At 39.8% G+C, this 26,605-nt stretch overlaps 1 protein-coding gene across 2 annotated transcripts in view; it reads right to left on the reverse strand.

Annotated features, from left to right (window-relative positions):
* Positions 1-4,549: 4,549 nt before the first annotated feature.
* Positions 4,550-26,605, reverse strand: part of EPHA4 (EPH receptor A4) — a 142,168-nt gene continuing 120,112 nt past the window's right edge. The window contains exons 12-18 of one of the 2 annotated variants that reach the window (XR_008446200.1): positions 23,149-23,210; positions 22,434-22,643; positions 19,707-19,856; positions 13,971-14,164; positions 11,361-11,516; positions 10,218-11,079; positions 4,550-7,097 (exon numbers count right to left, since the gene is read on the reverse strand). Coding sequence is in view for 1 of the 2 variants with exons in the window: in XM_054039848.1 (XP_053895823.1) it covers positions 10,965-11,079; positions 11,361-11,516; positions 13,971-14,164; positions 19,707-19,856; positions 22,434-22,643; positions 23,149-23,210 (887 nt within the window). In the remaining variant the exon portion in view is untranslated. Of the gene's footprint in view, positions 7,098-10,072; positions 11,080-11,360; positions 11,517-13,970; positions 14,165-19,706; positions 19,857-22,433; positions 22,644-23,148; positions 23,211-26,605 lie in introns of those variants that run through there. The other variant, XM_054039848.1, reaches the window with a different exon arrangement.

The following is a 26,605-nucleotide window of genomic DNA, read 5'->3' on the forward strand; positions in this document are numbered from 1 at the left end:
AGTGTCAGTTTCACTTGTTGGATGTGTGCATTTATTTGATTTTTTTTTTTAAACAGCCTTTTTTAATTAAAAAAACACACAATAAAATTAATCCATTTTAATAGTCACCTTTTAACCTGGTGCATCACTGAAGTGTAGCCGTGTCAAAGGTGAAAAGGGGGTAGTTGTTTAATACTTGTTGTTCATTGCAACTCTACACAACATTCTAGGCAGGAAGGAAATAACTTTTTCAGTGAATTCCCAGTGTGAGTTTACAAAGGGAGAATCACTGGGTGATTTTTTTTTAAAGTAAATTTTCTGGAAAATACATTTTTGGGTATCCAAATTATTTGTGAATTTAGATCAATTTCAGTAAAATTGATTCAGCCAAAAAACAAAACAAAAAAATTGAAAACATTTTTGGAAATATCAAAATAGTTTGTTTTGAAAATGTCAAAATGAACTGTTTTGACATGTTTGTTTCAAATGTGCTTTTTTTTTTTTGAGTGAAATATCAATTAAGCAACATTTTCTAAACAAACAATTTCTCTCCTGAAAGTCAATCGTGGACCTCAAAAACTGCCCCATTAAAACTGTTGTCAAAATCAAACCATTCCATGAAATATTTCAGTTTCGCCAAAACAGCATGGTACCTTCTTAGTAGTCTAAATTCTACTATTAACTAAATCCTTGCAACCCAATTGCCTTCAAGACATCCTGAAAAAGGAAAATGGTAGTGGAACAAACTTTCAGGTGGTGATGTGTCCTTGTAATATGGTGTGCATAATGCAGCAGAATCCTTTGGCACATGATAAGGCAATTAGCTCATCAAGTGGTTTCAAAGATGCAACAATCTACGGGCAAAATCTTGAGTAGTTTATGACATGAAAACACTGAACTAGATGTATAGCCTTGTAATTGTCACTTAATTTTTTAATACCTCAGTGCTTCTCCATCACTGAAGAACAATCATTTTCTATTCCAATGAATAGCTTCACCTGTTCTCTGAGGATCAGATTTTTAAATGTATTTATGTAGAAATGCAGATAGGTGCCGAGGGGTATTTCAAACGTACCTAGCAGCCTAACTTCCATTGATTCTCCATTGACAGTGCCTGACTGGCCATTGACTTCAATGGAGTTGCGTTAGGCTGGTGGAAGTGAGGTGAGAATCAGATTCCCAATGTTGTTTTTGTTTCGTCAGTCAACTTTTGACAGAAAACAATCTTCACAGATTGAAGGCAGAACTTTGGCTTTGAAGTGTCTGCTGCAGTTTGAACCGTTTTATGGTGCATTTTATGGAACAGAATCCTAAATAAGTAACTAAACACTATGAAAAACATGGATCTCATTACTGTGTTGGTCTCGTTTCAAGCTAGTAAACCACAACAGATTACTGGGATATAATTGGCCCTTATCTGTTATGTATATAATACTTGCTTTATTTATATATATTAAAACAAGTTAGTGAGTAGTCCTGTGGCTACTTTCTCCATCTATGTATGTAAAATATATGCTTTAGTAAGTTGATTGGAATGGAATGCTTTAGATTTTAATTTTATTTTTTAGGCAAACTTGTACATATTCATAAAACTTTCTGTGAGGCTGCTGTAAACAAAGAATTATGTTCGGGGCCACTGCCAGAAATAAGATACATCAGAGGTCTATTACCCATTCAACAGAGAATCAGTCAATGGCCCAAGGGTACTTCCTTAAAAGGGAAAGGGTAAAATAACTAAGCTCAAGGCCTCAAATGCATATAGTTTTAATCGTATTGTTGGTTTAAGAGTATCATGAGCATTTTTTGTAATTGTAAAAAAAAAAAAAGGCAAAATGGATTTTGACATGACTAGAATGGTCCCAGCATCTGAAAATAAATCATGCCTTCTCTCACATTACGCTACTCAAATCAGGCCTTATGAAGCAAGCTGCATTCTTTGCAAGTAAGGAACACAAAAACATGCTTTAGGTATACTAGCAGCTCATTCCCTTTTATCTCTCTTATTGTCCTCCTGCTATAATGTTTTTAGGCTAGAGAGAGAGAGGGTCTGAAATTTTTGGATTTTTTTTTTTTTTGTCAAAAAAATGAAACGGAAACATTTTGTGAAAATGTGGGTTTTGGTGGCATGGTTTCTTAGGGAGAGACTGAAAGCCTAACCTGGTAGATGGAAAAAATTGATGTTTTGACACAATTCCAGTTCACAAAAACCTTCAAAAGCTTTTGTTTTCATTCCAATGTAGAATAAATACAAATACAAAACCTCTAAAGTTTTCCCAATAAGGAATTGTCGTCTTCTGGCCAGCATGTTCTCTCTATATAAATGGTAGGAGCATCCTGTTGCCTGATATTTCTTCCCAAGTACAAATGATACAAACTTCAACAGTTTATTGCATATAAAGCATAATGTATACGGACTAATTCATCCATGGTGCAATTCCACTGACATCAACAGAGTTTCAGTCACGAGTCAGAAGCTAAATAAATCTTGAAGAGTAAATTTTTAGAAGGGTCGCCTCCCTTTTCATGGTGCATACGAATTGCATATAGTATTTAACTTCCTTATCCAGGATGATTAAGTGAACACTGATGTGATTGTAACGTGTGGTTCCAGAAAGTCTGTGTATTCCAAACTTGATACTTGGACTACACAGCTGTACCCTTCAGCAATGTTTGGTTGCATTTGCTGAACGTGGGAGACTTTATTCTCACATAGTTAATAGAATTCCAAAGAGTTAACAAATGGCCCTTTTCAGTCTATTTTCATTCTTAAATAATGGAAAAATGAGACAATACCACTCAAATCTATTTCCAGAAGACTGCAACAGTAGTCTTAGCACACCTGAATGAATGCATTGTAGCCCTACAAGATTCTCCTTATACAATTTACGTGGGTTGGAGACCTTCTGTAGCAGCCGCCTTCATTATTACACGTGCCTTACTTCTTTTTAAATACAGTTAAAACTCTGTGAATTATACTTGGAGCTACTTCAGTGTTTCCTTTGTTAGTGATAGGAGCTCATAGCTGATTTAGTGACACTAGTCCTTGACTAGTCAAAAATCTTCTCAAATAGGAGGTAATAAAGGAGTTTGGTCATCTCAAAGAAGTTCCTAGCATGTTTCTCCACATCTCTCATCCACCCAATGCACAGTTTGCCAGAAGTACCCTCTGCATATGAGAAGACAGGCTTGGGAAATGGTAGGGGAGCCATACCCAGGTAATCATGGCAAGTGACCCGCACCCACATGCTGCAGAAGAAGGCAAACAACCTCCCACCCCACAATTGGTCACTGCCAATCTGACCAACAGGGAAAATTCCTTCCTGACCCCACATATGGTGATCAGTTAGAACCTGAGAATGTGAGCAAGAACCAGCCAGCCAAGCACCTGAGAGAAAAAACGCTAAGTGTCACCTCAGAGCCCTGAACCCTTCCCATCCAGTGTCCCATCTCCACTTGTGGCCATCCCTACTGCTTTAGAGAAGGAGATTAAGAAAAACCTTAAGAATACATGGGGGAGGGGGGAACTTCCCTTCCTGACCCTTGCAGGTAGTTAGCTGAAACCCTGAAGCATGAACTTTTAGGAACATAAGACATAAACCAGAAGTGATCCCCAGGGCTTTTGATCACTGCTCCCTGCCATCACAAGCAAACCCCTCAGACAATTGCACTCATAGCTTTGTCCATCTCTCTCTTAAAACAGATTGTTTGATCCCCACAGTTCCTATTGGGAGGCTTTTCCAGAACCTCACCCCCCTCATGGTTAGAGGCATTCTAATTTCCATCACTACCACTTTGCTTCACCAATACATTCTGTATCCACCATTCCTGTTCCCTCTTTTTTACCTGTGTTCCTGTCCTTTTCTTCACTGTCTCTTTCCACTTTCTGCTGTCTCACCACTCTCACTGTGCCTCTGGTCAATCCCCTATTCCACAGCCCCTAACTCTCTATCTCCTCTTTCTCTCTTCTGCCATGTGTCTCCAAGCACATAACATTGGATCCACTCCTTATCCTGCATATGTAACACAAGAGCAGAGCAGCAGTGTCCATCACCTGGTGATGGACTGAAAGATTGAGAGTTTCATGGTCAGTGTTCCCAGATCATGTGTGAAATCCTGGTCCAACTGAAGTAAATTGAAAAACTCCCATTGACTTCAATCAAGCTAGCAATTTCACCTCATGAGACTATAAAAGGCAGCATGGCAATATAGCAAGGAGCAGTCAAGGGAACCGTTGAAAAAGGGGCTGTTCTCATTCTTCAGCAGAAACTGAAGTCTTAATCAACCTTAATAAGACCCCAAAATAAAAACGTTAATGACTGTTACACCTCCCCCCACATAAACATCACTTGGAATACATTGGTATCTGTGTAAGGCGGCGGGGGGTAGGGGGGGAATGGTGTACTTTAGTAAACGTCTGAATATTACGACGTTAATATGATGAGAGTGCACTTGTGTTACAAATACTGCAGAGAAATAACCAATTTGGGGGCAGGGAAGTTTTGTGCTATGCCAAGCGCATTGTCAGCAAATGATCAATCATAAACAGTAGCAATAATTAGCAGTAGCCACATTTGAAGTTTGTACAGCAACTACTTTATTGTTTTCAAATGCAAACTTTTGCATTGTTTGCTATTTTACAATTTTACAAACTAGGTATAAAAGACCATAAATAAATGACATAAGTTATGTGTACCTAAAATTCATGGAGGGGGTGTGTGGGGGAATTACAAATTAAAATAGAAAATCTATGTCTAACCCAGAGACTGTTCAAATTCATGAACCAAAAAATGCTGTTAGAATCTTTTTCTCAGTATGAACTAAATTATAATATGCCTCATACATTCTACTTTTAACCACAGTCCTTGCATATTCCAACATACTTGCAGTGATACAAAAAAATAAATGCACTCTCTTTATTTCTTTGATTAGTATTCAGGATTTTTTTTTCTGGTTATGAAAATGTCACATAAAAGAAAAATACTGCTTTTTAAGTCCTGTTTACTGGTTAAGTACCAGCCTTTTTTTTTTTTAATACATTTTTAAATACACAGATCCATCACAAAGTTAGTACAGCAAGAAACCTGGACGAACATCAACTGGTGGTGTGGTGAGCAGAACAATTTCTACCAAAGGCTTACCATGCTAGAGAGATCTGTTGATGACGTCTTCTGTAAGGGGGAAAAGATGGAAGCAAAGTCTGTAGTAACTTGTTTACTTTTTAACCCAAGCTCTGTTTAAAACATTTAACTGCAATTTGAATGTGCTGGGTTTGCAATGCACACTTCCGCTCCCTGACTCCTTGATAGTGTTGTATGGTTTCTGCCTTCAGCACAACTACATGAGCTTCCCCCGCATCTCAGCTATATTGATCTTTAATTTATGGTTCATGAGAGCACGTAACATTATTTTAATAATGAAAATAAAGGGGCCAGGAGAGAAGGAGGAAATAGAAGTAACTCTGAGACATTTCTTTATGGCTCCATTCAATGTGGCATGCTCTTTTAACATGGCAACATCCATATTTTGTCTTGGTTTTTCCAATGTATGTTTGACTGATTGCTTGTCCTGCTATAGCTTGCTGTGCTGTATTGTGCTACCTCAGTAGACATCAGTCCTCTGCAACCAGAAAAAAGGTGGAGCAAATCTGTCGCTAAATTCAAAATGTGGAATGGCAGCACATTCACCAGACTCTAGCATACAGCTACACTCCAAGGATAGTTTACAGTAAATAAACAGTGAACGCTCCACACTCAGTAAACTTTTCTAGATAGTACCGGTAGGTTGTTAGCACTGGTCTTTGGGCCACAGAAATTACCTTGTTTCACCTATCCTTTGGCTATGGAGACTAGGAACATGACAAACTTTTGAAACCCTTTTGTTAACAGCCATAATCATAAATGTCTCTTGTGATTTAATTTCCTTAACTGTTGCTGGGAGAAAATGAAGTATTTGACTGTCAGCTACAGGACACACGGTTCTCACAGCTGGCACACTGAGCAATGTGCTTCTGTGAATGGATAAAAATTGCATATATTTGTTTGCATTCAACAAGTCTTTAAAATCTTATTTTTGCAGATAAAAAAGGCTACGTAAGAGTTCAGTTCAGGGTTACCAGTGGACGGATACAGGCATTGTCGCCTGTCAACTTTTCATCAAGAAACTGGTGTTTTTGATCATGAACAGGTCTTGATAAGAATAAGTGATATTGATGGAAAGCTTTATCACCGTTATGGATCTTATTATTCATCACTCCACAACTTAAGTGAAAGTGTCCCTGTTCTAGGCTGCAGAACCAGTCATTAAGGTTAGTGTGGCAGCTATAAAATACATTTACAGATACAGAAATTTAAACTTTTTGTGTGTGTGTGTTTTCTTGCTACTGTTGCAGACATCATCTACTGGCCTGCTTTCTCATGTAACTCTTCGACTAGCAATGGATGGAATCCAGAGCTTCCAGAGATACTTTCGGCACATTCACAGGCAGTTCTACACATGCAGTGATGCAGACGCACGCAAACACACACACGTACATTTGGAAGAGATAAGAAGTCTGTTACCCATTCTAAGAAAAAAAAATATATATATATATTTATATCACTGCAATGGCACATTTTGTGTAAAATGTCACTTCAGCAATGTATATAGGCAGCTCACGTGAACTGGGTTCTGTGTCGCGGCATCTGACTGGATGTCCATGGTAATACCTGTAGTGCTCTGTCACTTGCACTCAAACAAGATGCAGCAGTGACATGCAGAGGGTACGGTGCGGGGGAAAGAGGGAATCAAAATATATAAATAAAACCGTAAGAAGGAAGAAGGGGGGGGAAGTCCCAGAAGTCTGAAGGGCTTTGATACAGTACATTCTTCAAATGACAACTGGAGAACAGATATTGAACCTTAGAGTCTTTTTGTTTTGTTTCAATGCAAAAAGGGAAATTAAAAGTCCCCACTCTTCAGGGACTGATTCCACTTATTGAGTGTCTGTGTTCCCCAGAATCAGTGCTGGTGAAGCAGGGCTTGTGGAATCTGGAAGGCTTCATGTCTGGTCTTTTGTTCTCCCACGGTCAATATGATCAATAGGAAAGGCTGTGAGGCCAAGGAAGCAGAATCTATTTTCCCTGTAAAAAGGAAACAGGAACACATTAGACCAAATACAAACTCCTGGACAAAGGCAGATACAACAGCACCTGGACAGCAGCCATTTGGATTTCCTAACAAAGTTGCCACTTCATTTACCCTTAGGTAAGGAGGTTCCCTGCCCAAATAGGCAGGTGTGGGAATTGGCCAGTTTGCACAAGCGCACAACTGTCTTATTTTTTTTCCTTTTAAATTACACTTGTATGATTATTATCTGTATTTAAATGTGAAGACAACATTCTGGCTCACTGAACAGTTTAAAGAAATAATGTAGAAAGGAAAGGCTCCTTAAGGCACAGAATTTCCAATTGACTGTGTTCTATGTGCACTGCTCAGAAATGGTAGTACTAATGGAAGTCCAACCCCTAACAGTGCCTTCTATTACTCAAAAGCATGTCACTGTGTCTTCCAGGAGCAGTAGAGTTAATCCCACAAATCACAGCGAGGTGTGAACAATAGAGGATCTCCAAATGCAATGGAAGGAACAATTCCCACAGAGAGAGGTGGTGTAAATGGTTTATATTAGCAGGGGAACAGAGAACCACACCAAAGCCAATTGCGTATGTGCGCGTGTGTGTCAGCAGCACGGATCAACACTGCATTTCCTTGTAGCCCTGACCCACTATGCCAATTCCTCAGTGGCAAGCAAAGGTGTGTTCAAGTGCTTATTATGATGAAATGATGAATCCTGGACTTATTTGCAGGCAACGTAACTGGGTAACGTGGGTAGGTCCAAAAGAATTAAAAACACTACCAGCAGGTGGGGAAAATGACTTCCAAACGAAACAAAGGGGCTTTTGTTTCAGAGTGGACGGAAAGTACAATTCACATGTATATCTGAAGAATTCCCACTGGAATTCAGGAGCATCTTGTTGGCTAAGTTAATGACAGTTTAGCCTGCCAATGACCAGTACAAAGATCAGCGTGTGCTTCGGTGTATGCAATTTTCTACTAAAAAAAACATGCAAATGTTTAAAAATAAAAAAGCTCATGGATTTATCAGGTCAATTTAGTGAAGTGAACTTCTTTTGTAACCCTTTTTGCTAAGAAGCTTTCAGTTCCCTTGCAGCATAACTGACACCCTGCAGTTTCCTAATGCAAAGTCCTGAGTGGAAACAACTTTCATTAAAAAAAGAAGGATAAATGGCTAGAGCAGTAAGCTATGTAGCACTGCCATTGTTCTTATTGCTTTGCATCAGATCAGCAGGATAAAGATAACTGACACTTTTTTAGTGAAGAAAAAACACCATTTTCCATTCAAGTCCTCTCTCTACTACCCCTTCAGTTTTACACAGACACACACACACACCCACACACACAGCTCTTCTCCAGTTAAAAAATGTTCATGTCCTTGTTCATTCACCACTCTCATTTGATCACAATGAAGTTATGTTGTGAGTAGCAGCACTTCGCAATTTTCATATTAAGAAGAAAATATTGAAATACTCTGACCTTATTGTTACTAGATGCCAATCTCATAATTCTCCAAATTGTCCAGAGAATTGGGTACATTTTGTTTTTATTTAAAAGATAACCTTGACTTTCTATAACAGGTTTGCAGCAAGGGGAAGCTAAAATGTCTCTGAACTGAACAAGGGATATTTGCTGGGAAAGTACAAATGTCAGATCATTCAAATGAATCTCCAGGTCTTACATCCTCCAGCAAAATAATGTTAAAACATGATGGTCTAAGTAGTTTTTGAAACAAATCTCAAATTTCTCCCAAACAGAAAAGCTCTTATGAGTAATGTTGCAAAAAGGTTTTTACTAAGTTGTGATGATTTTACAGGTCCCGAATTTAGGATCCCACATTCTGAACAACTTGCTTTCAGAATAAGCTGGGGCCTGGGGATTGGGAAGAAAACTAGTGGTTCAAATCAGCAAGTTATTGTTACAAGTGACAAAAAATGATGAGAATGACTTAGTTGATATGGCAAGTTTGACTTGTTCAATCAAGTCAACTGTTTCGGATTCAGAATAAATACAGTGACTTTAAATTTCAACATATCAAGCTCAGTTGTTTTTTGAAGCTGCTGTCAGGTGTAGAGGTGGACCAAAAGCAGCTGTGACCTGTGAGATGATCTCATCATTTTTGAAATGTGAAGTTCACACTACTAAGTCTGTTATTCACAAAACTTTGCAAATCAATGCTCAGGGGCATGAAAGTCCTCTTCTCTACACCTCCACATCAAAGCACAAATGGGTCTGCTACTTAGGTACACTAAGGTCTGGCAAGGTATTACTGCTCTGGTAGTATAAAGGGAGTGTATGTGTAATTTATGCCCAATATAATGCCTCTTTACACTGACAAAACGGTGTTAATGGATCATAATACAAATAAAATTCAAGCCCAAATATGTCTGGAGCGCTCTTGATCTCACCAAACTGAATCCCCATGTGATCAAACAAAAATGCAGGGATCTCCTAGACTAGAGTAACTTTGTTTAATGTGTAGCCATCACTACACACTAACTCACATGTGTGCAAAAGGAAGAAAAAAATGCCTGTATAATTCCATTTTACTCCATTCTTGGTCACATCACAGATGTGACAGCAGAGACTGAACTTCAGCCTAAAAGAAGGTCAGAGGGTTTGCTTTGATTGTTTTACCTAAGTGGGTTATATCATGTTTCCAAAGACCGAGGGAAATCGGATATCAGTGGTTCCCCTCTAATGGCACATTTACCAATACTGGTGCTTTTAGGCATTAGTGCTTGTTTCTCTGTTTTCCCATCACTACTGTAGAGTACAATCCTTCACCCACCAGTGAGAAATCAACAGGAACAGGGTCAGGCTCTTCATGATGTACCAACACCATCTACTTCCCATCATCTGTACATATTCCAACCCACAACTGAGCTGGCAAGCGAGACTAAGGTTTGGAACAGCCTAATTTCCATTGTCAGTGAAGAGTGCATGCAACTGAATGTGACGCAGTAGGAACAGTTGAGCTTAGTCTGGCAAACTAGTACAGGTTTATCCAAAACAGTCGGGAACCACAATCCTACATGCATTTTCTTCCACGCAGTATTTACAGGTGACAGTATAGTTTGAAAAAATAAAAACACCAGGAATAGAATGGAGGCTATACTTTCACTGACCTTTTCAGTGTTGCAAGAGTGATTGCTCCTTCAAAGGGGAAAGGGATGTGAGTCTGGAAGTTTCACAGTCAAGATTGTCACAGCTGACTGTCAGTAAGATGTTTGCAAAAGATTTACAGATTTACAACTCAGTATGGCACAACAACAGCCAATAACAAATCCCCCCAGAAGTCCAGTAATCCTCAAGGTGGGTCATTCCCGATCTCACCCTGTAAATGGGTAAATCACTAATTGAGAGGCACTGATCAGCCAAACAATATTCTCATTGAGGTTTCTGCACGGTATCAGTGACACGCTGAGTCTGCAGAAAATATCCTGGGGTAGATTCTTCGTTCCAGTGAAAGATGCACAACCACGGTTTATCCCACAAATAAAATACTGTGGTTGTAACCCCCAGGTCATTGGGGGAAGGAAGAATAATTATTTTTTAAGCACAGTATCTGGCAGCAAACACAGCATCAAAACTTGAATGTGACGTTATATTTATATAGATACATGTATTTTACATATCGTTGATCAACAGAAGATTATTCCAAGAAACAATTTGTTCCAGGTCTGGTTTAAAATGACGGCTTGTCATTTTGGTAGGACCCGCTCCCCACAGTTCCAGCAATCTGTACATCAAGCAATGCTGCAGGTCTTTATTTCAAAGGGCAAGGAGACGAAGTTAAAAAAGTGCAGTTCTTCAATTAAAGTGCATGGATGAGGTAAACTAATTTCAAGAGTTTGAGTTTATTCAGTATTGGCTCAGACGGGAACCATTCTGCCGTGCATCTGTTGCATTTGGGTCCGCATTGCCTGGACGCTGCTCAAAATCTTGTTCTGGTGCGCAACGGTGGTAATCCCAATTCTCGTCAGATCACTGATTAAAACAAGAAAAGAAGCAGAGGACTGAGAACTTGTGTTAAATGCTGACGCAAAGCAACATATGAGAGTCAACCACAGTAATACTGCAAAAGCAAGGCAGATGTATAGAAATGTTTAATTAAATAACTGAAGGCATTGTGGAAGCATTTTAAAGTTCTACTCCATCCAAATGAAAGGCATTCCATTCCTTTAATGAGCGTAATGATATGCAGCACAAAGCAAAAGAAGCCGATTAAATCCAGATTTACCAGTTTTTGTTATATGCTGAGTACTTACTCCTGGTTCATATGTACCACAGCCTCTAGGGTTGTATAGCCAGCAGCTGTGAAGTTATCCTTATATCGATCCATTTTAATGGCCTGAAGCCAATCCCCAACAGAAACGACGGCTGAGAATTCCGGAGAACTCGGATCCAACAGGGCAGTGTTTGGCCTAGGAATAGAAAATACATGGGCAGATAACAGGTATTAGCTGGTTAACAGAACGAAGTTTAAGCTCCGCAATGATTATGCTGTGACTAGACAAAACAGACCATCCGTTCAAATAAGGGCGGCATGTTGCCTGTAACTAGTAAAAATTGGGGCTTATGTACTATAAAATGTAACCAATGGCAAATTTAGCAAGCATATAATAACAGGCCAATTTGCCCTAAGAATGAATTTGATCCCAGGTGTGTATTGTTACCTTCAGTTGTAAATCAAATCTTTGTGCCCTTTATAGTTTAAGCCCCAGATGCAACAAAGGTCATGGAAAACACTTTGTGCTCAGCAAACAATGAGGTCCTGAATGCTGTAATATGTTCAGGCTACTGTGTCTGTATCCTGCATACAGCAATTCAAGCACTTGCCAAATTTGCATATGTCACACCTCAGGTTCAGCAACTATAGAAACACTACTGAAGTATGAGCAGAGAAACTGTGAGCTCAGAACCTGCCAGGCTGGATTGGAGCTCAAACCTCGGGGAGAGTTCAGCTCAGGCAGGTTTCTAGCCAGGTTTGCAAGCAGGCTCAGTGCGTTCAAACAAATTCAGGACAGCAGGGAGTTAATCCCCTCTTTAATCAATCCATTCCTGATCAGCACGTGTGCAAGGATTGGTGGGAATAATGGTAGCTTTGATCTTTGTTTGCTCTGTGGAATGTGCTTCTTATTTTCCATTGTAGAGATTCTGGAATAATTATTTTAACAAATTCAGTGCCCATTTAATAGCTCATTTATTATTTTATGTATTTTTGAAAATTGCAATGTTTTTCATTAAGCCACTGTAAATTACTACCATATAGCTAAACAAAGCAAATGCCAACTTGATCATTTATTTTAAAATGCACAGCATCAAAGACTAGGTGTTCTGCAGTGCTGTTATATATTGTCCAGAGGGATAGGGTTCATGTTGGTAGCACTTAACACAACTTTTACCCTACTTTTTTGCAGTCTGTTCAGTGCCCCTTTTCATATTATATATAATGCATACACAACAATTTGCAGTCTATTATCAGTCTCACTGTATAAAGGCATACACATATATTTGTTCGGATTTCATGCTCCAAGGAAAAAAAGGCTACAAACGGGATTTGGATGCAGGGAGAAGGGACACACAACAGGCTGTAAACTATTGTAATAACTAAATGTAGTCAAAGACATGTTATCTGTGAGTTGGAATCAAATCAAGTTGGAGGAGATTAAACAGTTGGTATTATGACTCTCTCCTTCTTAAATTATTTAAACCACAGAGGTGGATACACACGCCAGGCTACAGCTGCAATTAGGGCAATCTGGAGGAAGTGTGGTGATAGTGGCCTCAGAGGGCTAATAACCGGTCTTTGGTAATGTAAATGGTAAGCAATAGTCACCGAGGGATCCACTAGTTTAAAAGTGAAAAACAGCTTTTTCCATTATGCTGGCCTGCCAGCGGCTGAATCAGGAACTGTCTGGCCTCTGTTATTGCTCCACTGATTCAGGGAGACTCATTCCAGGCAGCGTAGAGAATATATATCTTATTTCCTTTCTGTTCAAGGATCGGATCAGGTTTAGAATTTTTTTCCTCCACCCTCATTCTCTGCTAATTTTCTTCTCCCTCCAGATCCTTCCACTTATTCATTTCAAGCAGGCTTAATTTTGCTTTAAAACCAGACAAAAACACTCTCAAATAAAGGTCCAGATCCTCAGCTGGTGTTAACTGGTGAAGTTCCATTGATTTCGAGAGTTCCACTGATTTGCACCACTTGAATATCTGGCCCCAAATAAAGATCTCTTTAACAGCTTTGAAATTTTCTTTGCAACATGACACAGAATCAGTACAGACATGAAACTCTGTCTTGCCACAAAATCAAATTCAAATTCACATAATAATTAATCCACAAGGCTGTGCCCACAAGGTTTTGGCTGTAATGCTGTAACGCTCATTTGCAAATCCTACCTAGGGTTTATAAAACTTGATGATGTACTTTTCCCTTTAGCAAACCAGGTCACTCCTGCTAGTTACATTGCACCGAAGCAGACCCCTTCAGGATCTTTTACTGAAAAAAGAGAGACTCAGCATGTCTTGTTTTGTCAAGAAAACATCACTTGATTGCATTAGATCTTTTCAAAGCCACCCTTAAATCTATGTTATAAAAATATTCGGCGCTGGTAGGATAAAGCAATTGCTTTCCTTATTCAGTTTCTGCTTTCACAGAGCCAGGAGCATCTGGGCCCCACAGTGCGGTTGGATGGAATGTCAGAATAACCCCATTGGGAAACAATCTTCCGCTGGGTAAAAAAGGCTGTGCAGTCTAGCAAGCACTGTGAGGCATATCTTAATGTGAGCACAGAAGTTTAGGTGAGTTACAGCTTGCCTGTCACCTCTAATATATTCCCTCATAGATCACCATTAAAAAAAGCACAGCTGACCTGGAGTTCTCGGTGCCTGTCCTCTTCAAGCTGTTGGGGTTGCGGATGAGTTTGTCCAGCATGTTGACAATCTGTCCAAATTTAGGCCTGTCGCTGCGTTCCTTCTGCCAGCAGTCCAGCATCAGCTGATGGAGAGCGATGGGGCAGTCCATTGGGGGTGGCAGGCGATACCCTTCCTCAATGGCTTTAATAACCTACCCACAGCACCATTAAAGAACAGTTAAAGAACTTCACAGACTGTAGCTGTGTATAAACCATTCTAGGTTGACCCTAAGCCTGGAAACAAACCCACAACAAAATGAAACAATGTGGAAAATAAAATTCAAACTCAAGCTGTTGTTGAGGCCTACCTATTCTCACCATTTCCTTTTGCGAATTCAGAAATTAATTAAGATTTAAAGCCAGAGGAGATGAGCACATTTAGGGAACATCTGTGGTGCAGGGAAGACAATCACATGCATTTCAAGCTCATGAGTGGCGATAAATATCACAAACATTTATTGCATTAGGTATGGCTTCTGAAGCCCACGTCTTCAAAGATGTTGCTCATTGACGAGCCACACACAAAAATAACACAGATGAGGAGGATCACTGTATTTCAGGAAAACAGTGGGGCCAGAGTTAAGCTGCTGGTTATCTTGGATAGGGGTGAGAAGGAGCAATGCCACAGCAGGAATCCTGCAGGAATTTCAGCCAGTTCTGAGGACTGCACCTCAGTGCTAGAGCTCCCCCCACCCTTTCTCAGGGTGCAGCCTGTGCTCCCCCTCCTCTTGAGCTATCTCAGCTCCACTAGCAATGCAATCTAGCACAGGGCCTGTTCTCTCTCCCTGGTTGTGACTGGTTGACATGCAAAGGGGAAGGGAAGTCTCCTTCCATCCTCTTCCTCCTCTTGCACATCCCCATCTGGACAGTCCCGATCTGGTCTATTGTGTCAGATAAAGTGTGCAGCTTACCTGTAACTATTCATAGATTCATAGATTCATAGATTATAGGACTGGAAGGGACCCCGAGAGGTCATCGAGTCCAGTCCCCTGCCCGCATGGCAGGACCAAATACTGCCTAGACCATCCCTAATAGACATTTATCTAACCTACTCTTAAATATCTCCAGAGACGGAGATTCCACAACCTCCCTAGGCAATTTGTTCCAGTGTTTAACCACCCTGACAGTTAGGAACTTTTTCCTAATGTCCAACCTAGACCTCCCTTGCTGCAGTTTAAACCCATTGTTTCTGGTTCTATCCTTAGAGGCTAAGGTGAACAAGTTCTCTCCCTCCTCCTTATGACACCCTTTTATATACCTGAAAACTGCTATCATGTCCCCTCTCAGTCTTCTCTTTTCCAAACTAAACAAACCCAATTCTTTCAGCCTTCCTTCATAGGTCATGTTCTCAAGACCTTTAATCATTCTTGTTGCTCTTCTTTGGACCCTTTCCAATTTCTCCACATCTTTTTTAAAATGCGGCGCCCAGAACTGGACACAATACTCCAGCTGAGGCCTAACCAGAGCAGAGCGGAAGAATGACTTCTCGTGTCTTGCTCACAACACACCTGTTAATGCATCCCAGAATCATGTTTGCTTTTTTTGCAACAGCATCACACTGTTGACTCATATTTAGCTTGTGGTCCACTATAACCCCTAGATCCCTTTCTGCCGTACTCCTTCCTAGACAGTCTTTTCCCATTCTGTATGTGTGAAATTGATTTTTCCTTCCTAAGTGGAGCACTTTGCATTTGTCTTTGTTAAACTTCATCCTGTTTACCTCAGCCCATTTCTCCAATTTGTCCAGATCATTTTGAATTATGACCCTGTCCTCCAAAGTAGTTGCAATCCCTCCCAGTTTGGTATCATCCGCAAACTTAATAAGCGTACTTTCTATGCCAATATCTAAGTCGTTGATGAAGATATTGAACAGAGCCGGTCCCAAAACAGACCCCTGCGGTACCCCACTCGTTACGCCTTTCCAGCAGGATTGGGAACCATTAATAACAACTCTCTGAGTACGGTTATCCAGCCAGTTATGCACCCACCTTATACTAGCCCCATCTAATTTGTATTTGCCTAGTTTATCGATAAGAATATCATGCGAGACCGTATCAAATGCCTTACTAAAGTCTAGGTATACCACATCCACCGCTTCACCCTTATCCACAAGGCTCGTTATCCTATCAAAGAAAGCTATCAGATTGGTTTGACATGATTTGTTCTTCACAAATCCATGCTGGCTATTCCCTATCACCTTACCACCTTCCAAGTGTTGGCAGATGATTTCCTTAATTACTTGCTCCATTATCTTCCCTGGCACAGAAGTTAAACTAACTGGTCTGTAGTTACCTGGGTTGTTTTTATTTCCCTTTTTATAGATGGGCACTATATTTGCCCTTTTCCAGTCTTCTGGAATCTCTCCCGTCTCCCATGACTTTCCAAAGATAATAGCTAGAGGCTCAGATACCTCCTCTATTAGCTCCTTGAGTATTCTAGGATGCATTTCATCAGGCCCGGGTGACTTGCAGGCATCTAACTTTTCTAAGTGATGTTTAACTTGTTCTTTTTTTATTTTATCCGCTAAACCTACCCCCTTCCCATTAGTATTCACTATGTTAGGCATTCCTTCAGACTTCTCGGTGAAGACCGAAACAAAGAAGTCATTAAGCATCTCTGCCATTTCCAAGTTTCCTGTTACTGTGTCTCCCTCTTCACTAAGCAGTGGGCCTACCCTGTCTTTGGTCTTCCTCTTGCTTCTAATGTATTGATAAAAAGTCTTCTTGTTTCCTTTTATTCCCGTATCTAGTTTGAGCTCATTTTGTGCCTTTGCCTTTCTAATCTTGCCCCTGCATTCCTGTGTTGTTTGCCTATATTCATCCTTTGTAATCTGTCCTAGTTTCCATTTTTTATATGACTCCTTTTTATTTTTTAGATCGTGCAAGATCTCGTGGTTAAGCCAAGGTGGTCTTTTGCCACATTTTCTATCTTTCCTAACCAGCGGAATAGCTTGCTTTTGGGCCCTTAATAGTGTCCCTTTGAAAAACTGCCAACTCTCCTCAGTTGTTTTTCCCCTCAGTCTTGATTCCCATGGGACCTTACCTATCAGCTCTCTGAGCTTCCCAAAATCTGCCTTCCTGAAATCCATTGTCTCTATTTTGCTGTTCTCCCTTCTACCCTTCCTTAGAATTGCAAAGTCTATGATTTCATGATCACTTTCACCCAGGCTGCCTTCTACTTTCACATTCTCAACGAGTTCCTCCCTATTTGTTAAAATCAAGTCTAGAACAGCTTCCCCCCTAGTAGCTTTTTCAACCTTCTGAAATAAAAAGTTGTCTCCAATGCAGTCCAAGAATTTGTTGGATAGTCTGTTCCCCGCTGTGTTATTTTCCCAACATATATCCGGATAGTTGAAGTCCCCCATCACCACCAAATCTTGGGCTTTGGATGATTTTGTTAGTTGCTTGAAAAAAGCCTCATCCACCTCTTCCACCTGGTTAGGTGGCCTGTAGTAGACGCCTAGCATGACATCTCCCTTGTTTTTTGCCCCTTTAAGCCTAACCCAGAGACTCTCAACACTTCCGTCTCCTATGTCCATCTCTACCTCAGTCCAAGGTATTAACAGCATGCAACCTGATCCAAAGCCTGACTCCATGCAACTACCTCACACCCTCTGTAAATATGGCTCATTACTATCCAAGGGCAGTTTGGCAATCTATGTGGTCATTCTAAGATCCTGTTCTTACTAGATGGTACCCACACCACAACCCTTTCCCCCATCACAGCTGGAACTAATGGGCACCCTTGTTGGCAGACTTAGCAGAGAACAAAGATCAATACTGCAGTAGACTGAATTATGCTGTTACCCCAAGAGCTGGTCTCCAGAACAGTGGCTAAGACACAATGCCTGACAGTCTGGAGATGCTTGCACTGCTTCTGACCATTCAGAGAATAAGGAGAACTAGTGTTGCCTGGTTTCACTGCATTTAGCCGTATGGAATGGAAATCCATCAACCTCATGAAAAAACTCTTTTGTTAGTCTCTAAGGTGCCACAAGTACTCCTGTTCTTCTTTTTAGTGTTGCCTGGGCAGTCAATCTAGTACTTTTCACAAACCACCCATCACCACTGCATTGTCTTTCCTTGCCTATGTAATTCTCTATGTATGAAGTGAGCTGCACAACACTTTTTCCTTTAGGATCCACAGACAATACCATAGCTACCTCACCAGTTTTTGGATCTATCTTGACCCATCAGACAGGGAAGGCATCTGCAAACCCACTTCTGTATTGCTCTGAATTACCTACCATTGCTAATGAAAATACATTGTGTTTCCAAGGTGCATCTGGTGCTTTGTTTTCTTGTAAAACCTCTCTGACTTCCTGTTGATACAGGAGGGCAAGGGCAGGGTGCCAGAGGAGATGTCCACATCAGAAGGAAATGTAATTAAATTCCCTTTTTTAGATTAAATGCCATCCACACGTAAATGCTCTTTGAAAATGTTCAGCTCCACATAAGAAAGTGGATGACTTGTAAAATGTTATTTAACTTCCCACCTTTGACTCCATGACCATATATTCCGGTTAACTTTTTCCCACTCCTTTATTTGCTTATAAAACCCTTGGGAAAGGGATTATGGCCAGCCCATGTCTCATTTTCACAGGAAATATTTGTTTTATTTAGTAAAAATTCTATTAGTGTAGACCCTTATTAGTATTATTATTAAAGAACCCCTCTGAAACAGCAGCCATTGTGTGTACTCTCCCTTGGAATAGGATGAAGTAGTCCAGATGGTACTGTTAAAAGGGACTTGCATAATTTAAGAACAATCGTTTAGTGAAGCTGCTTTTTAATGTCCTCTTGGGGCAACTATTCCATTGTCAAGGGATGCTTTGAGTGATAATCACAGTTATACCTTGTATGTGTTGTTCTGAATATTGTAAAAGAAATAAAATTATATGAACAACAAATACTAATAATTTCAAGTATACTAGGGTTTGGGAAATTAATTCTTAATGGGAAGCACCATAAATTCAAGTGTTTTTCCCAATAACCCTCAGTGAAGTTGAAGTTTAATATTAATATTCACATTGTCCTTCTCTTTTTAATATAATTATTTCTGAAATGTTTTAAATGAGAATTTATGAACATTTCAGCTCCACTCCTCACTCTTCTATTTCCTTTAAAACTGTTTATAATTTTTTTCTAGAAATTATAACACATTGCAGAAAGTATAGAAGTAGAGTGATAAACAACATGTAGACTCTGATTCAAGAAAACGTTTAAGCACACACTTCACGTTAAACATGCGGCTACGTTCTATTGACTTTTAATGGGACTTAAAAACTTGCTTAAGTGCTTTTCTGGATAGGGATCTTTTTGGATCACGGTCATTGTTTTTTCTGGAATTCACCTAATCGTGGGTTCAGAAGAGTGCCTCATCTAAGTCTACAATCTAGTATAGCTCAACTTCATATAACACTTGCAATAGATGCACAAATAGATCAATTACAGGTCACTTGTGGATGCAGGGGACCAGGCTTGATGAAGCAAGGGTCTGATCCAAAATGGAAACTTTTATTTAAGGGCCTGATCTTGCAAAGGGACACACATGGGCAAAAGAGTCCATCCATGCTACTCCTTTTGCAAAATTTGGGCCTAACACATCACCACCACACTGGGATTGCGAGGAAAGAAGAAAAAAATTGAAACAAAGAGGAAGAAAAAAATAAAACAACATCAGAAAGGAACTCACATCTTGATTGGACATATCCCAGTAAGGTCTCTCTCCATAGGACATCACTTCCCACATTACAATGCCATAGCTCCACACATCACTAGCTGATGTAAATTTACGATAAGCAATTGCTTCTGGTGCAGTCCACCTGATAGGAATTTTGCCACCCTGATAAAAACAGAAGAAGACCGAGGCTGGTAAGCTACTGGACTGATGCTTCATGTGGATGTCACTGTTCTATGTCACTGGCTTCAAAACTGCAAGACAGAGCCCTGGAGACAGATGCCATCCATCTGTTTTCTTTAGTCACAGGGATGCAAATAAGTAAATTGTTAAATGTATTTTTATCAGCCCACTGCCAGATTTATGCTTAGGGCTACACTGAGTATGGGAAAAAGCCAGGAGTTTATAATGCATATATTAGAGGATTAGTATACAAAACAAATAAGTACACACTGTTAGTGCAAGGGCTTGATGATTTTCTTGCTTGCCCGTCTGACCTACTTGTCCCAGCTCCAACGAAGTGGGGTTATAGACTTTAATTTTTTTTTTCCAGAATAGTGAAATAAAGAGAAGATCATCTGGGAAGCTGTATCAAATACTGTGATTTTCCCTATGGACAATATCCCGTACATAACTCAGAAGTAGAGTAAATCAGCTTTCAGGCTGCTACAGTCAGTATAGGAACAGTTAAGTATAGTATCATGTAACAGGACCACTTCTGATACCAGCTAACTTTGGGGAGAGCTTTTTTTATTGCATTTTTTTGAAGTAAGCACAAATAAAAAGGCTCGGGCACCTGAATTGGGCCATTGGGGTTAGTTAATGTTTTAAAAAGAACTCCATCCCATTTATCTGATTTTGCCTCAAGTGATGCTGTGCCAGAGATTTCTCCTTTTGTTTATGCTAATGCACAAGGTGTTTTTAATTGAGCTTTAGGTTTCCTGCAGTCCCATCTGGGAACATTACTGAAAGTTGAACAAAGATGTTTTTTCTTCTTTGTTATAATTTATGTTGTTGAGTTTCTTTTTCTTTGCAGTTTCTGGAGACACCTTTTGTTCCTAACTGCTTGTCCTTTGTCTCTGTTTACCTGGCTGATAGTTTATTGTCCTTTGTGTGTCTGTCAAGTGTTTCGTATGTGACTGTTCCAGACCCCGTAGAAAGCAATGGGAGTCTATCCACTGACTTCAAAGGGCTTTAGATAAGGTCCTATGTGAATGCATATATGCATTAGTATGTCTATTTTGTTTGTGACTACATACTTTAGGATGCTTTCACTTCAATGAGCTAGAATCCTGATGGGGAACAGAACGGACAATTATGTTAACGTAGGACAAGTGCTTTTAAAAAAAAAAAAAAAAAAAAAGCAGTTCACTGTATTATCTATGACCGTGAAGCAAACTCCCTTCTTCTGTCAAACACAGATGTATGGACATGGCTTATATGCGCTTGTTATTTTAAAAATTGTCAGTATGCTCAACATTTTTTTAAGCTGCTCGAGTACAGTGGAGCTCATCCAAATGTTCCCGGCACTTCATTACTGATACTAAAAGAAGACAATGTACTGTAATGCAAATTACATTGATTCACTGCAGTTTACTCAGAGAAAACAGAGTACTATATTTGCACTCACTAAATTCAAAGGGAGGCTTTTCAATAGTTTCTGTCTTCCCCTGGTATATTTGTCTATACTTTTATTTGCTTGAATACAGTTTTCCAGACTTCTGTTTCAGACCCCCTCTCTCAGCACCCTTATTAGTGGGAAATACCAGGGTTGGCCAGCGTTTAATACTACAATACTACATAAGTCTATCTTTCCCCACAGTGAACTGTGAATTCATTAAAGGATGAGTATAGGATTAAACCACAAAAATTGAGTACTGCAGACAATCTCTGCACTCAGAAGAACAGATGGGGAATGGCAGATATTTAAAAATGAAACAACAAGCAATTAAAAAAAGACTTTATAAAATCTCTAACTTTTTTCCTAGTGCATGTTAATTTCAAAGGTGTTGGTAATGGTCAGAATATTGTTGGTGAGCAGCAGTGTTGGTATCATTACATGCAGAATACTAAAACTAGGATAGCAAAATTAGTAGCACTATGCTGCTGAAATTCAAATGGTATTACATATCTACTCCCCACTTTTTCAGATTTAAATATTCATTTGCTTATTATTAGTAATGAACAGAAAACCTTCATCATGTAAATGGTCTTTGTAATTTATCAGGCAGCTACAGCATAAACTGCTTAGGGGTTGGACATCTGGAGAAGTTCTTTAATCACACATAGAACAGAATCCATTTTAGGGGCAGGAAGAGGCCATCCACATCATCAAGGCCCAGATTCTGCAAACACTTAAGCACACACCTATATATGCACACATGAGTAGTACCACTAAATTCAATGAGACTATCCACATGCAAAAAATTAAGCACTTGCATAAACATTTGCAGGAGTAGGACCCAAAACCCTAATTCCTGGTCTCAAGTTCCTGTCACCAACTCCTAGTACACTGAAGGCACCTAATGAAGACAATGGGCTGGAACTTAACAGAGGTATATTGATGTAGCTGCATTGACATCAATGGATCTACAATGATTTACACTGGCTGAGATCCTGGCCCACTGTACACTTTTATGTAATGAAACAGGTTTTCATGTGTGCCTGAGATTATTTAAAAACAAAACAAAACCAAAAAACAAAACCACTTTGTAGGGAAGAAAAGGCCCTTTCCTGCCTTACCCTAGTAGTATAGGCTGCTTCAGGATCATCTTCCAGGACACGGGACATGCCAAAGTCAGACACCTTGCAGACCAAGTTGCTGTTGACTAATATATTTCGGGCAGCTAGATCCCGATGCACATAGCTCATGTCAGACAGATACTTCATTCCAGAGCCAATGCCACGAAGCATTCCCACCAACTGAATTACTGTAAATCTGCCATCATTTTTCTGCAGATGAGGAAGGGGGGGAAAAAATCACATAGCATTAAGTTAAAAGCTACATTACTGCCACAGCTGAAGCTGGCAAAGAGCACACCTCTAGATCTTCATCTTGTTTGAAATGAAATGCAATGTTATTTCCTCATCCTCCTGACTAGTGTCTATAATTCACCAGTAAAGTACAAACCCAGAGGTTTTGTCATTGCTTCCTGTGATGTATGGAATATATCCAGTTTTAATGAATCTACAGCATTGCAAGGCTTTCAAAAATGGAATAAATCAAAACTGCTTCCTATTAAACATGGATTATTTAAGAGCCTACATTTCAAATGTTACATCTACTCTGTATCCCTTCACACCAGCTAGATAAAGATATTAAAAAGTATTTCCCAATTACAAACATTATTAGGTTTATATTCTATATATCCCTCCCTCAACTAGAACAAGAATAAGGAATCAGAGAGTGTTTCCCTGTGTAAAACCTCTTTGGGTTTATTATAAAGCAATCACCTACCCTGAGGAAGGCATCCAAGGAGCCATTCTCCATGTACTCAGTTATGATCATTACCGGTTTACCTAGAGTTTGCAGAAAGAAAAAAACAATTCCTTGATGAACACCGATGTTAATGAGATAAAAATAGGTTGCACATGATTTTACTGCCAAGACACCTGTCTTGCACAATCTAATTTAATTTAAAAAGCGCCATTATGCCTCAGCTGTAGGGATCTGGAAAAGAAATATTATGGGACAAGGACATTTAAGGGTTCCATCTGGAAGGTTAACCCTTTGGGTGACTTGTTGACAAGGTCTTTAACTAAAGTGGCCTTGGGTCTCCAGGGAACCTATGAATGGATAATTGCTCGCTAAAGAAGTAGAAGGGAGGGGGAACCAGATAGAGCTGTTCAAACTTGAAAAATTGTTAGGATAATTAAATTCTTTGCTAGAATATGCATTTTCTTTTCGAGGCAGTCTCAGTGAGCACTTGGATCCTTTTTTCTTCTTTTGAAAAAATCAAAGCTTCAGGGGAGTGGAAAGCTGTCAGCAGCTAAAGATATTCAGATGCAGGTTGAGATTTGAGCATGCAAAATATAAACTCCTTTCCCCCCGTCCCCGACTTTCTCAGTCCGGAACCTGTATCCTGTATGTCTCGCTATTTCTAAATGAGCCTTCTCCATTTCCCGCATAAAATAAACGATTCAGTGAATTGTGTCAAATATTGGGTCAGATGCAGTAGCAGCACTCATCTTTCCATAGTGCAATAGGGAAAAGCTAACTTTAAGAAATGTAAAAAGAAATATTGGGTTACTGACATAGAATGGTGACTAGAAAAATGGCCTCTCCCATAATAATAATAATAATGAATAAATATGCACATATATAATGCTTGACATACAAAGTTATATGGCCCTGATCCTGCAGGTGAGAAACCCCAATGATTTCAATGGACTAAGCACGCATCATGTTCAGACTCTGTGTTTGAAGGATTGAGGCCAATCTAATTACTCTTGTTTTAAAGATGTCCAATGAGAGGCATAAAGAGATTAAGTGATTGCCAAGCGCAGTCCCGTGAGAGGCTGTGTGAATTCTACAAGGAGATCAGCCCCTCAACCCCAACTGAAGTCAGAGACTTGGGATTGCTCAGCTCCTTGGAGGATCAGGCTCTACATAGTGGCAGTCAGAAACAGAAACCAGGATTCCTGCCTCTCTGCTCTAATCGTTAGACACACTGCTTCTTCCTTCAAAAAAAAAAAAAAAAAAATCCTGTCCCTGAGAACATTTACTTTGGTTTTTATACTGACAGTAACGGCTTCGAACAAGGGAATTTTATAGGGGAAAGAGGGTTCAACCAACCTGCAACCTAAACTGCAGATGCCTTCAATATAAAGATAGAGCTGAGTTGGCAAAAACGCACAACTTTTCCTTGCTCCATTCACCAGCAGTATCTGCTCAGAACAATCGACTATTAAAATTGGCCATCTGTGAAATATTTTAGCACTGAAAAGCTCCCATAATTATTTCTACATCAGTGCATTTTTCACTCAACAGAATGCCTCCCCCTTGTAATTCTGCCAGTGGTATGAAAAATCCACACCCCTGAGCGTTGTATCTAGGCTGACCTCCCACCCCCCACCCATGTAAACGGTGCTAGGTGATGCAAGAATGCTTCCATCAATCTGGTTAACAGTGTTCCTATAGCATAGAGAAACCCCCTTCCTTTGGTGCGTCTGCACTGTGGGGTTATGCCAGCAAAATTTCAGTGCCATAATTATGCCACTAAAGTTCCTGTTAACGTAGACGCAGCCTCCGATTCCTGATTCTCCTACCATTTTAGCCAATGCCAAAAACTCTCATTATCATGATCACATGCCATCTTTGCTCATGTAGACCAACATGTGTTTGAAATTGTAATCAGGCAGCTGGATACCTACTCATCTGATTTGCATGAACAAAGGTAAGCCTTGAGCAAAACAATTATGTGTGTGTGATCTTAAAAGCCTTGGCTGAATATTTGCATTCTTACAGGAAAAGGCTGGGATAAGATATCACTCCCCCTCCTTCTCCATACAGGAAAATTCACCTATCTGAGCATTCATCAGTAAGAATGGAAACCACTCTAATCCAATCTGCATATTTCCCCATTTAATTTACCCTTTGCAACTGTGACCGGTCATTCGACAGAACAAATACATCTAAATGAGTTTTAATTAACCTCCCTCAATCAAAATACACTTTGTCAATTTAAAAGAAAAGGAGACTCTCTTTCAGTGCATTAACACATAATTCCATTACTCAGGCGCTGCTTGAGTAGTGGAGAAGTGGGAGGGGGTGAGAGAGGCTGGGGAGGGAGCAAGTTACCATCATCTAGTCAATTACAAAAGTACTTGACTAGCAGCCAATAATACATTCGCACTTTCCTGCTTCCTCTCTTCCAACACTCCACCTCCACAATTTATCTTGCATTTTAGTTTTCAGTTTATTAAATGCATTAATTTATCACAATGTTCAGAAAACCTACAAGAGGAATTGAGATGAATGTCTTCTTAAGTAGCCCTGTTTACCAAACAGCAACAGCTCTGAGGTGATTGAGCTGGCTGGTAAGCAGAAGCACTGCTTCCTGGGAGCCAGATGACAGGACACACTGGGGTCAGCCTACCACCTCCTCAGTGAAAATGTTAAATCATTTTAATTCGGTGAGAACTGCATTAGGCAAATGCCTCCAGTCATTTATAACTGTTACAGCTGTACTAGCTAAGGGGTTTTAGATCCTTGTTGGGATTCCAATACAAAGATCCCCCTGTTGCTTCTCTCTTTTCCAGAAGTGCTATGAAAATCACTGTCTGTAGCAAACATATCACCACCTACTCAGAAACGCCCCCCCCACCTTTTTTTTTTTAAGGGAACAGACCTGCAAAGGTATTTAATTATAATATTATCTTCTAATTAAAGTACTCAGACACTTAGCAAGGCCTGGTAAGCCATAGGCAATAGCAGTCTGAATGACTTTTTTTCCTTGTGGAACTTGAATTTAAAAGAAAACAATGATCTTCTATACTAATTATATTTCCAGTCACAGCAAATATCATGTACATTAGAAGAGGGGAATTCAAGGATATAAAAGAGAGAGACTTTCAAAGGCACAAATGGGAGAGTTAGGAATCCAACTTCCATTTGACATTCCAGAGGGGATGGGTGTCTAGCTGAGATCTTCCCTAAATGAAATATCCTTATTGTCACTGATTTTTTTCCACCCTTTAGCTCATTTCTAAAGTTAGTTCATTAAAAATTATGGGCTCTCCACTCTCACTTTAATCAGCCACTTTATTTCAATATCCAGAGATCTTTTTAATTAAATGCCATGCGTTCTCATTGCTGTGTGAAGGGTTGAATGCACAAACCCCATCACTCGCAACAATGGATGCAGAGGGTTCGTTCTGCTACTACACAGCACTGAAAATGAACCCCTAAATCT

This window comes from Malaclemys terrapin, chromosome 9 (genome assembly GCF_027887155.1).
Source record: "Malaclemys terrapin pileata isolate rMalTer1 chromosome 9, rMalTer1.hap1, whole genome shotgun sequence".
Taxonomy (NCBI): Eukaryota; Metazoa; Chordata; order Testudines; family Emydidae; genus Malaclemys; species Malaclemys terrapin.